We start from the raw sequence: 14,315 nt of genomic DNA, 5'->3' as shown, positions 1-14,315 counted from the left end.
TTTCTAATTAAAAAAAAAGTTTTTAGTTAGCTCAAAGAAAAAAAAGCATATATTAAAAGAAAAAGACCACGGCTCGCGGAGTACCTGCGGTAAAGTATTAAAACCGCAAAAGATAATTGGCCAAGCTACAGGTGAGTCAAACTGAGACTTTTGATAACGGAACACAGTTCTGACTGTCTAAACTCCATTTTTTTCTCTATATAAACCATTGCTACACTTATGGACTGCTTGGATACCATTAAGGTAAAAAGCTTTCTCTGTACGCCAGAGCTATGAACACTAGTCCAGGAACTCCTTTAATCAGGATTGTACAATGTACGATATGGCAATAACTCAGGCGTACCGCCTTCTTTGAAGCGTTTGCACCGTTCAAATGTTATACCGCGGCTAAGAGTCTCATCACCGTACTGTGCCTACACTGAACGTCAATTGGTTTTACACCTTCATTTACCAGAAATTTTATCACTGGTCCCAGTTTGACTTTAACTGAACGCGCTTTGATGTACAAATTGAACCTTGAATGAAGGTAGATTTTGTTTGCCAGGGAGAGTCGAGAATCAAGAGTGTACGCATTAGATCAGTTTTTTTGATCTAAAAAAAAAATAAAAAATTCAAGAAACCCAACACAAAAATATGTCAAAACATTTATTTTAGTATGCATGTACAAATCCTAAATTGTAAATCTGAAAAAAAATTTTTTTTAAAAAGGTAAAGAAACCCATGGTGTCACTCATACCCTGGAAGAATGGCTTCACGATAAACTTTCTGCAAGTTGTCACACTGCTTGTCATCCAGATGAATATGTCACAAGCGTCTACAGGGAAACCTATCCAACCTAATGCCTAATTTAATTTAATTTGCATAGATTATTTATTTATTATAAATTATATGCAAATAATGTGTATGCCCCCAGCAAATTTGTCATTCGCCACTTCCCCAAAAAGGTTTTTATGCAACAATCATGCACAAATAAAAGGTGGTTCCTTTTTTGTACACATATACCATAGGAGTGAAGAATTATTTATAATGGGGAAGCAATGTTTAGCTAGATGTCATTTTTGGAACGTGGTATAATTTACACCCAATGTCTGGTGTACATGGATCATGTCAGGTATAAAATCTCAATCAATATTCCATTGCTTTAAATAGCACCATGCTTTAAATTTTACTTTAACTGCTGCCACAACGTAGCTTGATGTACAGTTCAAAATGTTCAAAAAGCTCATTTTTATCCCAACAATTCAGAGCACAGCCTGTGTGTGTGTCACCATTATAACCATTTGTGTGTTTTAAGACATAGTCTTCTCATTGCTCTAATAATAAGCTCTACTCATCTATGAAGGCTTCCCACTAGACTGTGAAGTATGTCTGTAGGGATCTGTGTATTGTAGTTGAATAAGGAACAATGCTGTAATGTTGAGGGGGCACTAGTCCCACTTCATCCCAAGTTTGATCGGGGCTCTGTGCAGGGCACTTGAGAACCCAAGAGCTCGCTTTGCCTGCGTTGAAAAGCTAGAATCGGGTTAAGTCCAGTAAAACCATTATGTAGCTTGTAGTTTGGGGAAAAACCATATATGCATGACAAAGGTTCCAAGGTTCCTGTTCTCAAAATTCTAGAGTATTGTTGTTGTTGTTCTTTTTAAAAGGTTTGGGGTAGTGGAAGAAAAAAAAAAGGTGCAACTAGAAGGTTTAGCAAAAAGACCAACACTGCAACGTATGTGCAAGGAAATAAATACATTTACTTAGGAGTACGGACGTTGTTGCATAGTTTACTAATCATTTCAACATGACCTAGCAAACCCTAAAGATCTTCTCCGAGCACAAAGGCAATGGTCTAAAATGGATAGTAAGGACAGGGAGGCTTTTCATACAAATTAATGTCTCATAAAAAGGCTGCTTTACATGGGTAGGTCTTTACAGGATGTAATAAACAGAGAAGCCTGATTTTAGCTATGGTGCAGTAGAGCTTTCCAAAAAGTCCAGAAGAAACCTGCTGCACCGCGGGATCCGTTGCAAGTTTCCAAAGTTCGTGGAAATCCTTGACGTGCCCATGTGATGTCATCATTTGGTTGTAGATGCAGATGTGGTTGGGGGCCCTATCCTCTCCAGAGAAGAAGACATGTTCCTGGGGCGAGACCCCGATGACGTTGGCGCAAATACCCATAAAGACATCGTCGATATAAATGGAGGCATTTAAGGTAAGGGAAGCTTGGTAGGTTCTTGAGGCCACATCTCTGGAAATGACATAACCAGCTCCAGGGGTGTAATCGGGATAGAGTGACCAGGGGTACATCTCATGAGACACATAGTACTTGCTGTCTTTCTTACGAATGGGTGGAGCACCTCGATGCACCTTGCCGATCCAGAAATCTTTGACGCCGGAATGGTCGACCTCCTGCAAGTAGCGGATCAAGTTAGGCAGGTGGACAAAGATGTCATCATCTGCAGACATGAGAAAGCGTGCGTGTTTACAGTAGGCATTTTTCCAGCCGAGCTGAAGGAGAAGCTTGATCGTGAGGTTGTGAAAGGTATCGAGGAAATCCTGTTGAATTAAATCCTGGTATATTTCGTCTTCCTGAAGCAACTTTTGCTGGAGCCTCTTCCTTGCAGTTGGTTGAGGGTGGACGCCGAGAGCAAATAGCACTCTCACGGTCACGCCAAGGTTCTTCTTGATGTAGACTTCGTTGCCCCATGTCGACCGGATGGCGTGCCTCCTTTCAAAGTTCTCTGGGGAGCTTTTTACAAGCAGTAAGAGTAGCACATCTTCCTCGACACATTTCTGCTCATGGTTTATCAAGTAACGGTGGTTGCTGAACTTCCGCGCTTCCTCTTGACTGATTGTTAGGTTAGCACTAATAAAGTCTAAACTGTTGAGCAGGCGGAAAGAGTAGGATTTGACGTGACTCGTTACATTGTTGTCAAGACTTTCCCAGTACACCTTGATCACTGATAACAAAAAGCACATCATAATCAGCTGTCTTAATTGGCATTTTCTGATCCGCCGGAAACATACAAACATTCTGGACCCTTATAGACATCCGGGTGAGGGTCCAAGAGTTGGGCTGAAACGAGCTCTGGCTATGTTTTATGCAAAACATTGTTTTTCACAATGTCCTGTTATAGTCCATCCTGCGGCAGAAACCATTTCAAGAAACTTCAAGCAGCAGCGTTGTGGTCATGTCTGAAACAGAAATATTAAATATTTTATCTAAATAATTCCCAACATAGATAAATACTGTGCAGTCCAAATACCATTCAGATAAAACAATATTCAAAAAAAAAAAATTCAAAAAGAAAACTGGTCACTTGTACAAACCCTCACCAATAGTGCTAGTCTTGCACCTGAATATTTTCCCCCCCTAGATGTTCAGCCTGACAAGTCACCTTGACAAGAAGGGGCCACTTTCTCACTGAACATCATCAACCTAAAATGAGTGTGATGTCTACTGTGAACTGAAAGTGTTTGAGATGCTTGTGTGAGAACTTTGAAAGAGCAAAGCATGCTGTAAGTTTACATTCCGTTCAGTGATGTTTTCTTGTTTTGGAAAGCTAGTAAGTGTTTAAATGTTTTGTAAACATTACAGAAGCTGTAAAAAGGAAACAATATATATATTACTGGAACGAGCAAAGAAGAGCAAAGAGATCCAGAAGCTTCCCGCAACAACTGACAAGACTAGGAGATAAAAATTGCTTGTTTTCACAATGCCATGTAATTCCTACTGTAGGTTGCAGGTTCCCAACTGTTGACCTGAACCTTTTCATGTTTCCCTGTACTATCACATGAAGTATAGTTAAAAAAAATGTTAATTGTCTGATTAGGTAGGTCAGGTGTATTGTGGGAAAACAGAAAACAATGATGAAATGGTTCATCTAGATGGATCCATGCAATCAAGAGTCTAATATAAAAACATTTAACCAAACAAAACAAACAAACTTCACCAAAATGTAGGGAGTAATGCTGTGTAGTCCTGTAAAACCCTTCACACTGTAGACCGGTTTTGTTGCATCAGTATAAAGTCAGAATACAAATCTGGATTTCTATTCTACGTCCTAGAACAACATTATTTTTTCCAAACTGTAAAATAACACACATGGAATTAGGTAATTAAGTAACAACTAGTCAGTTGTCCCTTTAACCTCTTTAGACCTAAATGTCATTACATCCATCTTCATTGTCTATATCCTCATATCAGGACTGTTAGGTTGCCACCATGATGAAACAGTCCCTCATGAAGACCTTAACTTACTTCTGCTGCAGAGGAGAAGTTCATTTAGAGTTTCAGTCTCAGAAATCAATTAACAAAAAGCACCTCAATCTGATCATTCATACATATTTTCTCACATTCCATACACACGTCCTAAAATTTCTTTTTATTCTGTAAGGATGCTTTGTGGCAACGACGTTCAATATATGTTTTCATTAAATATTTATTTCTTATATCATGCACCTTGATATTAAAAACATTCTGTTGAACTTGAACAGCTCTAGCATATACACCACTGTCTGTGCTTGTAGTTTTTTTGAACAATCCCTGCAATGTAATTGTTGACAATGTTATCAATGTAAAAGCCAACGCAGCAAACATGCCACATAATGGAGGGCTTTAAGGGCTCGGTGCAGTGAAAAACTGCTGAGCACGATGGAAACTGGGGACAAAGACCAGCATCTACCAGGCTTGTGAAAGAAAAACGAGGATGCAACACGCAAGAAATATTCCACTGTTCATGTTTCCTTTTTTTTTTTTTTTTTTTTTTTACACTAAAGAGCAAAATATTGCTGCAAACTTACATAGGCTGTTTTCACTATAGTTTTAATTCTCTTTGGTTTAGCTAATGGGAATATTTCTATACTCTACTAGCGAAATCACCCGTTTTGTGCACAGAGAGAACTATAACACATAAGAGAGGGTTTCTTACCATTTAACAATACAAAAACAACCATTGCACCATTGCAGACCCCGTGTACAGTCATTTTGAGAAAGATACAAATCCAAATTTGATTAATAATTATTAATTCACTCAATTACTTTAATTAAATTCCATTAATTCACCCTTATACATTTCAAGGAGGCAGCAAAGAAGCCACTTCACCCTGGAAAAATCATCAGGGACAGACTGATATTCTGCTAAAAGGTTTGGGGGATTGGAGTGCTGAGGACTGGGGTAAAGTCATTTTCTCATACGAATCCCCTCCCTGATTGTTTGGGGCGCCTGGAAAAAAGCTTTGAATAAAGAATGGTACAAAACCATCCTCAGAGAGCAACTTCTCCCAACCATCCAAGAACAGGTTGGTGATGAACGATGCCTTTTCCAGCATGATGGAGCTCCTCGACATAAGGCCAAAGTGATAACTAAGTGGCTCGGGGAACAAAACGTGGAGATTTTGGATCCATGACCAGGAAACTCCCCAGAAAACTCCTCACAAAGTCTGCTGCTTCAACTCAATTCAATTTAGTTTGTATTAGCGCTTGCTTCAGTGTCTTTAGATCTTTTTGTCAGATGTTACTCTGGTATACTCAAGTATAATTACAAGCATTTCATTTCAAGTCAATTAAATTAAGTGTTAAGTGTGCAAAGAGTCAATATTTATAGTGTTGACTTTTATTATTGACAAACTTTAAGCATTGATTATGCAAGAATGGGCTGCGCCATCAGTCAGGGTGTGGCCCAGAATTTGATTGACAGCAAGCCAACTGTAGAAAAATCTTTCTTGAATTGTAGAAATCTTGAGTGAAATCCCTTTAATTATACTTTAGTATATCAGAGTAACATCTGACACCAAGATCTAAAAACACTGAAGGAGCAGAATTTGTGGAAATAATTATTTGTTCAATTCCTAAAACTTTTGGCCCCCGGCTGACACATCAAATAATCCACGTGTACAGGAACGCACCGCATGTCTCGCACGTCAACAATAAATGCTGGTTTTAAGACTAAGATGATGATTTTTTTTGTAAACCGCGCTCGTTAGAAAACTCTTCAGACAATGTCCTTGCAAATGTGACGTTTGCGTGAGTACTGTGCATCTCTAAGCGCAGCTTTTCAATTTACAAAACCATATCGAACACCTACAGTATATGAGAGATGTGTGTGTGAACATTTCATATGTATGATATACAGTATATACAGTATAAATAACTGGTTGCACGGGTGGCAGGAATATGTACCGTGCCCAGCTATTAGCTCCACCTTATACAGGTGTAGAACATTCTTTTCATAACCAACAGATTCAAGCTGCCAAGTTTTATAAACCTGTTGAGAAATCCATTATGGAGTTACTAACATTCAGGCAAAATATAGCCACCTTTTGGATTAAACCCTGCAGCCCTGTTAGGTAGCACGCTTCAGAAGAGACAGGCGGCTGGTCACAGGAAAATCACCCGGCTGGTACAATGATAAGCAACAAGGCTTATGTGAATATAAAACACAGGGAAATTTAACTCTCATCATCCTCACACTCAATTCTGTCCTGCGTTCGCGTCCTGCTTCATCTTCTTAGGGCCCAAGCACCATGACATGACTATGACATCATCGCCACGGATTATTTTTCTTGCTTGTATACTGAACATGTCAAGTTCTTCGATGACTTTCTTTTCAATCATCCGGGACTTTCTGTGGTCTTAACATGCTCAAAGAAACCCGGCACACAGGTTGGAATCTGCTGCCATTTGGACACCTGCGGGTCTGAGCCCTGGGTGTGGCTCAGAGCCTTCACTGCTTAGCTCAAACATTCACATATACACATCAAACTCTTACACGCCTAGACCTCATTGAGCTGAGCAATTTTCACTTTGCATCTCATGGGCTCAACACGAGGTCAGAAATTTTAGCAAAGTGCACATTTATGACATCAGCCCTATTAATACACATCCTACACACACTACACATCCTACACACACTACACATCCTACACAAACGCACACATCCTACACAAACGCACACACCCTACACATTCTGCACAAACAATGACCGGCCCAAGCACCTGTGTCATCGCCACCCGGCCACACCAGAAAAACACGTCCAGCCGTTTTAATGGCTTAAACTTATTATACCCCATGTTCAGTGACATCAGCGTCCAGGTCTTAGCATGCTAAAACGAGGTCTTAGCGTGCTCAATCGGCACACAGGTTGTGCTGTGCACCCAGGCGGCGATGCCACAGATGCTTTTATGGTTGCTTTTCTTCTTTTCTGGGTACCTGATAGGTTAAGTTCACTTAATTCTTTTTCCTCCTCAAGTGATAAAAAATTAAACAAAGCTGGCTCTTGGAGCAGGCCTCTACTCAGGGGGTTTCCAAAGTGCTAAAGCTTTGTGGCTGCTCGGGAGAATGATGCAAATCGAGCGTGTCTCAGTCTAGCTGTCTGTTGTCTCCTTAAAGCTCCGGGCCGGAGACAATTGCCTGCATTGCCGGTCCTGTTGCTGCACCTCTACTCATTATGCATGTAACAAAAATATTGTCGGAGTGACTAAAGGCGTTCTGTCGGCTTGGCTCAGACTGACCGTTCTCCTCTGCTCATGCTGCATATACTCTACAGACATAAACCTATATAGATAGCGGAAAATCCTATGCGGTTTTCCAACTTTACTGCCGCCAAATGTAGCAGGTGGGTCACCCGCCTTTTTATAACAACGCCATAAAATAAACCTTTTTTTTTTGTCTGCTTCTGTCAAACGGGTCGCCATAGCGGACCATCTGATGCGAAATCGTCCCATTTTTCTAACCAGGCTAAACACTGCGTGCAGTGGCTGGGTGGTAAGGGATGTGGCAACCCAACGATGGCGGGACTCGAACTCGGATCCTCGAGTCCTCAAATAAATAACCTAAAGGCTGATGGCATGGTCATCGGTGTCTGATGCTTAATTGATCTTAATTAAACAAAGCTTCTTGCATGTCTTTCTTCAGTTGTCTAAATAACTTTAATGTAGTGGTTCATTTTCTTCCCATTTTAATGAATCACGAGAAGCAATCAAGTCAAAGCAGGAATTTTGATTGTGAAAAATAACACAATTCTGAGAGTAAAACCTCCCCAATCCTCTCTATATAATCACCTTCTACACTAATGGACTTATCCCAGTGTTTCACCAGTGCTTGTACACCATTACGGTAGAAAGTTCCCGAGTACACTAGAGCAATCATCAGACATGTTCATGTCAGAAATGTCGTCCTAAAACTCCTTCAAAAGCCCAAACACGTGGAAATGACTTGCAGCGATTTCAGGGCTGTACGGGGGATGTGGCCTTAACACCCACCTGGCTTGTATGAGGTGGAAATAAGTTATGAGACCAAAGTAGAGCTTCATGCGCATTACCCACAACCCTGAATATATCGTATTCTAAATATATAAGAAATCTGAAATATTCAGCCGTTAGTTAGCAAACCTAACGGTATCATGATGGACGTCTGAACTGCGCGGTGTCTTAGCGTGAGACGCACCTCAGATCCATTCATCTTCAGGGTTAATCCTCAAGAAAAAAAAACAGCGTTCCTCGACGCTCAGTGCTTTTTTATGATCAAGCCTTGAGCTCTGGACTTTAAAAGGATTCCCATTCACGTTACGCAACAGCACTGACGAGACAATATCACATGTCACGCTGTAACTCAATTCATCTCCAAGGCAACAAAGGCACGTGGACACGCTGGAAACATTAGCAGACCGGCGTCTTTCCTGATAAACCTGTAAAATGATACCGAAAATAAATTGAGAGAGTAAATCACAGAATAAATCCTCTCCTGTGTGTTTTATTCGCTTAGACTGATGCCCAGTAAGTACCAAGTAAAAGGGAATTCGAACAATAACGTTATGTGAAACCAGGGGACTGGGACTAAAAAGTGGCCCTGGACTTCCTGGCCCACAGCAGCCCACATCATAACACATCATTAATGTAGAGATATATATTTTTAGCACCAGTTACTAGTATAAAAAATATAACACAATACAGAAATCAATGCTATTTAAACATATTTGAAGTATCACTGAACATATATTGGGTCATATTAGTAAAACAAAGGAAAGGACAAGGCTCAAGACAAAAAAACTATAATTATAAAACTATAAAGGCAATATTTCAAAAAGAATGGCAATAAAACTGAATAAGCCGAAATAAAATCAGTGGCTAATCAGTTAATTATAATGGAAGTCAATATCAATTTAAAATAATGCTAAGAAACCTTATTTCGAATTAATATTGACTACCATAATAATTACTAGCACAAGTTAATGCTGCTACTGATTTTATTTCAGCTTACCTGTTCAGTTTAATTGTGGGTGGCGATTGGTTTGATTGATCATCGTGGCGTCTCTCGCACGCCGGCGGGTGGCGTCTCTCGCACGCCGGCGGGTGGCGTCTCTCGCACGCCGGCGGGTGGCGTCTCTCGCACGCCGGCGGGTGGCGTCTCTCGCACGCCGGCGGGTGGCGTCTCTCGCACGCCGGCGGGTGGCGTCTCTCGCACTGCATCATGATGCGAAATGTTCATGATATCTCACAAACAAAAAGGCCAATCTGTTTCAGAACACGGATAAAATAGTAACTACTTATAAAACTTATTAATATTGAGGGAGGGCAATACATGCGCGGTAACAAACACACGCTCTTTGTCGTCGACGGCGTCCATGCGATCGACGCACTCAAATTCTAATTCTAGTTTGATTTGTCACATACACAGTCATACACAGTACGATATGCAGTGAAATGCTTGGACAACTGCCCGTGACCTTAAAATAGAGACAATGAATTGAAAATAAATATGAAAAGAAAAACAGAAGGTAAATTTGACTAAGTAAAAATAAAATAAAAAATAAAATAAACTATACAGTATAAAATATACAATATAAGAAAAGTATTAAAAATATGGAAAAATAAGAGACAGCTGTACTGTACAGGACAAAATATACAATATAAGAAAAATATCAAAAATAAGAAACTGTTGTGCAATATAGAGATATAGAGTTTATGGACTTTTGTGGGAATGAAGCTGAATATAAATTGAATATAAACAGAAATGCCACATTTTTAAAGTGTTTAAAGTGACTTGTGCATCCGGGTAACAGAACGTCCAGAGGGTGTGCATTGAAATATGCTTAAAATGTGTAGAAAAGAGGTGCAATATTATGGTTTCCTTCATTTTTAAAATATATATATTTGCGTACTGTCTGCACTCCAGATGGCCAGTCCGCCACTGTATAAAACGATCCAAACTATAAAATGTGGTACCACAACTCGATGAAAATTTAACCATTATACTTTGTTTTATTCTTATTCTTTACGTTTATCTGTTCATGGTTACATTTACTGTTGTGGAACATCTACGAAACGAGATCTTTTTATCACTTAGTAACAATGAACAATTGCTTCCCCGCAACCTGCTCTTTATGTTTAAAATAACGTGTCAGGTTACCAAGGAACAAAAAAAAAAAAATAAATAACAACAAGAATTAAAAACCCTGACCGTCACAACGCGCAGTGAGGGATTGCTATGGAAATTACAACGCGCCTCCTAGCATATTCGCTCTTACCACACAGGGCGTCTGCTGTCTGAAACCACAAATGCAAATATCCAAAAAAAATATAGATAATAAAGAATTGTTATACATATACACAGTTATACACAGTATGATATGAAGTGAAATGCTTATACAACTGCTGATGATCTAAAAATTCAACAACAACAAAAAAATCAGTATAAAAAAAGAGAATTTTAGAAATAAGAAATATAGAAAAATATGGAAAAAAACTTTAGCTGTAAAAAGAATTTTACATTTACATTATGTACAAATAATAAAGTACAAAATGTTTTTTATAGTAGAATTGAATAGGAACCATGTCCACTTATGGGGAAGACCATATGCAGTGTCTAGTGTCATAGGACATGTCAGGAAGTGTCACACAAAAGAACTGTTATATGCACCTAACTTTGCATATAACCCCTCACCCCCACCCCCGACTTTAGTAGGATTTTTAAAGAATTTATTTAGAATTATTTATATAGAACTTAAGTGGCTCCTCTGTCCTCCATTCATTACCTGTATTAATGGCATCTGTTTTCAGTATAATTTTTACTATAAATACTTTTTTGTCCAACTGTTTTAAATATTCAAATTTTATTTGTCACATACACAGTCATACACAATACGATATGCAGTGAAATGCTTACACGACCGCCAGTGACCTTAAAAGTAAAAGCTTATTCATAAGAAATAAATATGAATAAAAAAGAAATACGGTAGAAAATAAAATCAAATAAAAAAAAAATTAACAAATAACAATGGCCAGTTTATAACTATTTTTTTTTATCCTAAACACTTTACAAGATTAGGACAATTTAACCTTTATGTTTCTCTTGTTTGCGTTAATAACTGCCATAATTTGCTTCTTTGCATATAACCAGGATATAAATAGGAACTTAACTGTGACAAACAAAAAACCTATTCAGAGGAAACTGACTCAACATTCAACAGCAGTAACACAGCTTCTATTCAGGTGTTGACTGAAGGGGAAAAAGTGCCCAATCAATAGAAGGATTTTTTAAGAATAAATAAAAGAGAAAGATTTTTTAGAATGAAATAAAGAATGTAAAGCATCTCTCAATCATGCAGAGCCCTGAGTGATCACATCACATTTTTTCCTAGTTTCCTAGAATGATTATTATTTATTTATTTATTTAAAATCAGGGAATAAATTGTATCTCTTGTGCTTAAAAATACCCGATCAAATTGCATCATGTAACCAAAATGCGGAAAAGAATTTGTATCATGTTTGCACGAAATAACAAAAATGAGGGAACAGATTGTATTTAGTAAAATTCTGTAACGCTATACAAATAAAATGTAATTTTATTTAAATCTCATGCATAAGTTTGGTGCAAAACCAAAACCTGGGAAAATACAGCATGTATCTCATGTATATGTATACCGAGTATATACTCCTCACGCCTTCACACACACCACCCCTCCTCCTCACGCCTTCACACCCACCACCTCTCCTCCTCACGCCTTCACACACACCACCTCTCCTCCTCACACCTTCACACACACCACCTCTCCTCTTCTTGCCTTCACACACACCACCACTCCTCCTCACGCCTTCACACACACCACTACTCCTCCTCCTCTCACATTCACACACCCATTTTGTATAAATTATTTTTATGTATTTATTTTTTTGGGCTGTTTAACGAATAATTTTCATTATTTCTTATGGAGAAATTCGATTTAGTTTACGAGTGTTTCGAAATACGAACACTCTTCTGGAAAAAATTATGCTCGCAATCCAAGGTTCCACTGTATTTTTATTTGTATTTATTTATTTATTTATTTATTTTATGAATATATAAAAAAAAAATCAGGCCAGTGAACAAGGGTGCACAAATTAACCAATTCCTGCCAACAAATTATATTTAGAAAATCACAGAATCTTCTGTGCACAAAATAAACAAATCCACCCCCCCTCCCCAACCCAAAAAAAAAAGCCCATTACAATAGTGTTTGACTGATGCTGCTTCTATAGTAATCTTAGAAACACTTTGTAAGGATCTATTCAATGACAGAAACTTCAAAGCACTTTTGTAAATCGGTCTGGATAAGAGTAAATATGTGTGTATATGTGTGTGTGTGTATATGACTGAATGACTGATTCAACAAATTAAGCTCTTCATCTATTCTTATATATATATATATATATATATATATATAAAACTATAAGTCACTGAATGTTAATAAAAAGTTATAAAGCAGTTTGTCTCAGGCTCTGTGTAATCAAGTCAAACAATCTGTCGCATCTTTCATGTTTTGATACAAACTAATATATATATAATGTGGAACTTATGTTGCTTTTAACAGTTTACTTATATATATATTATATATATTTAAGTAAAGTAAACTGTTAAAGCAACATAATTTCCACATTTCTGTAGCAAACACATTAACGTTTTCCACACACACACACACACACACACACACAACGTTGTAGGAGTCGCACTCACCGACTTTTCTGCTTATTTCCCGCGGGCGCGTGGAGCTGTTACAGCCTGGAGTTCCTCAGGTGTGTCCCCTGTGTCCGCTCTGTCTGCTGTCCTGGGCCGCGGGGACGCAGTAAAAGGCGGGTTTGTGGTCCTTCAGGATGCCTGAGGAGAAGCGCAGCAGGTTTCTTCCCCTCTGCCTCCTCCTGCCCCAGTGTTTGGTTCAGTGTGTGTGTGTGTGTGTGTGTGTGTGTTTGCTCGGCAGCCTAAAGCCTCCTGTATGGGCGGAGAGATCTGACTCCAAGTGACCCGAGCCTTATTTTCCTCCTCCTTACACACACACACACACACACACACACACCTCTAAACACACAAACACTCCAAGTGTAACAAACTGGGCAGTTTACATACTGTTTGCATGACCACACACACACACACACACACACTACTACTTCATATCAAATTCATTCAGGCGAAATCAGCCTCCGATCCGAGTGATGTCCTGTCCGAACATCAATGATTCGGTTCTTTGAGTCGGTTCGCAAATGAGTGAATCTTTCCTTTCAACTTTCTGTCTTTCTTTGTACAGGGCGCGCGCGCACACACACACTCAAAAGCAAGGGCATCACACATAGTGATGATAATGCGACTTACTGAGCCTAACACACACACACACACACACACACACAGTAATCCTGTATTCAGTCTAGTGATGTAAAGGGATTTTTTTTGCCTAATGTACTACAAGTCATATTTTGCTGATTTAATTATGAGCTTAAATAATCTTCATACACACAAATTATCATCAGTTCCTGTCAACTCTGAGTCTAATGACAGTAAATGACTTGCTTAAATAAACCTGATCTTTTCTCGTCTATCCTCAGTCATGATTAAAAACCATCTTACATTGGAATGACACATTTTTTTGCCCGAGTGTTGTTTGTCAACAAAGTAGTTTTTCATAAAATTCAGCTCTGAGCGATTTACACATTACAGTTTAAATGAAATTTTTTTTTTTTTAATGGAGCCTCTAATGTCGGTCTGTTTCATTCACGGTGAGGATTTCCCTAAGGTTTGCTGTATTCGTGTTAACCTAATCAGCTTAAAACAAGGACTTGGAAGGTAAAATTGTAATGTTATGCTAACAACTCAGACACAGTGTTTTTCATGCTGCTTTGCATAAATTTAGATGGCTTGTCCCTTTCTTTTAGAGGTAAGGTCTTACTTCTTCTAGACTCTCCAACAGGTTCCAGTTTTGGTTTGTCTTTTGTTTTTTTTAAACCAGAAGACTCAACACTCGGCTTGATTTTGACCGTACATACGTTTAACCATTGCTCAGACTAGGCTGCTGTGTATGGGGCC

The 14,315-nt window shown here is 38.8% G+C and overlaps 1 protein-coding gene across 1 annotated transcript; it reads right to left on the bottom strand.

Moving 5' to 3' along the window:
• Nucleotides 1-1,719: 1,719 nt before the first annotated feature.
• Nucleotides 1,720-13,267, bottom strand: b3gnt5b (UDP-GlcNAc:betaGal beta-1,3-N-acetylglucosaminyltransferase 5b). Its single transcript, XM_053500823.1, has 2 exons — nt 12,978-13,267; nt 1,720-3,181 (listed from the first exon to the last, which is right to left on the bottom strand). Exon 2 carries the CDS (start codon nt 3,017-3,019, stop codon nt 1,883-1,885), a length of 1,137 nt encoding a protein of 378 aa, XP_053356798.1. The 5' UTR covers nt 3,020-3,181; nt 12,978-13,267; the 3' UTR covers nt 1,720-1,882.
• Between the last annotated feature and the right edge of the window lie 1,048 nt (nt 13,268-14,315).

This window comes from Clarias gariepinus, chromosome 1 (assembly GCF_024256425.1).
Source record: "Clarias gariepinus isolate MV-2021 ecotype Netherlands chromosome 1, CGAR_prim_01v2, whole genome shotgun sequence".
Taxonomy (NCBI): domain Eukaryota; kingdom Metazoa; phylum Chordata; class Actinopteri; order Siluriformes; family Clariidae; genus Clarias; species Clarias gariepinus.
The sequence above is the reverse complement of the archived record's forward strand: the minus strand, read 5'-3'. Positions and strand labels throughout refer to the sequence as shown.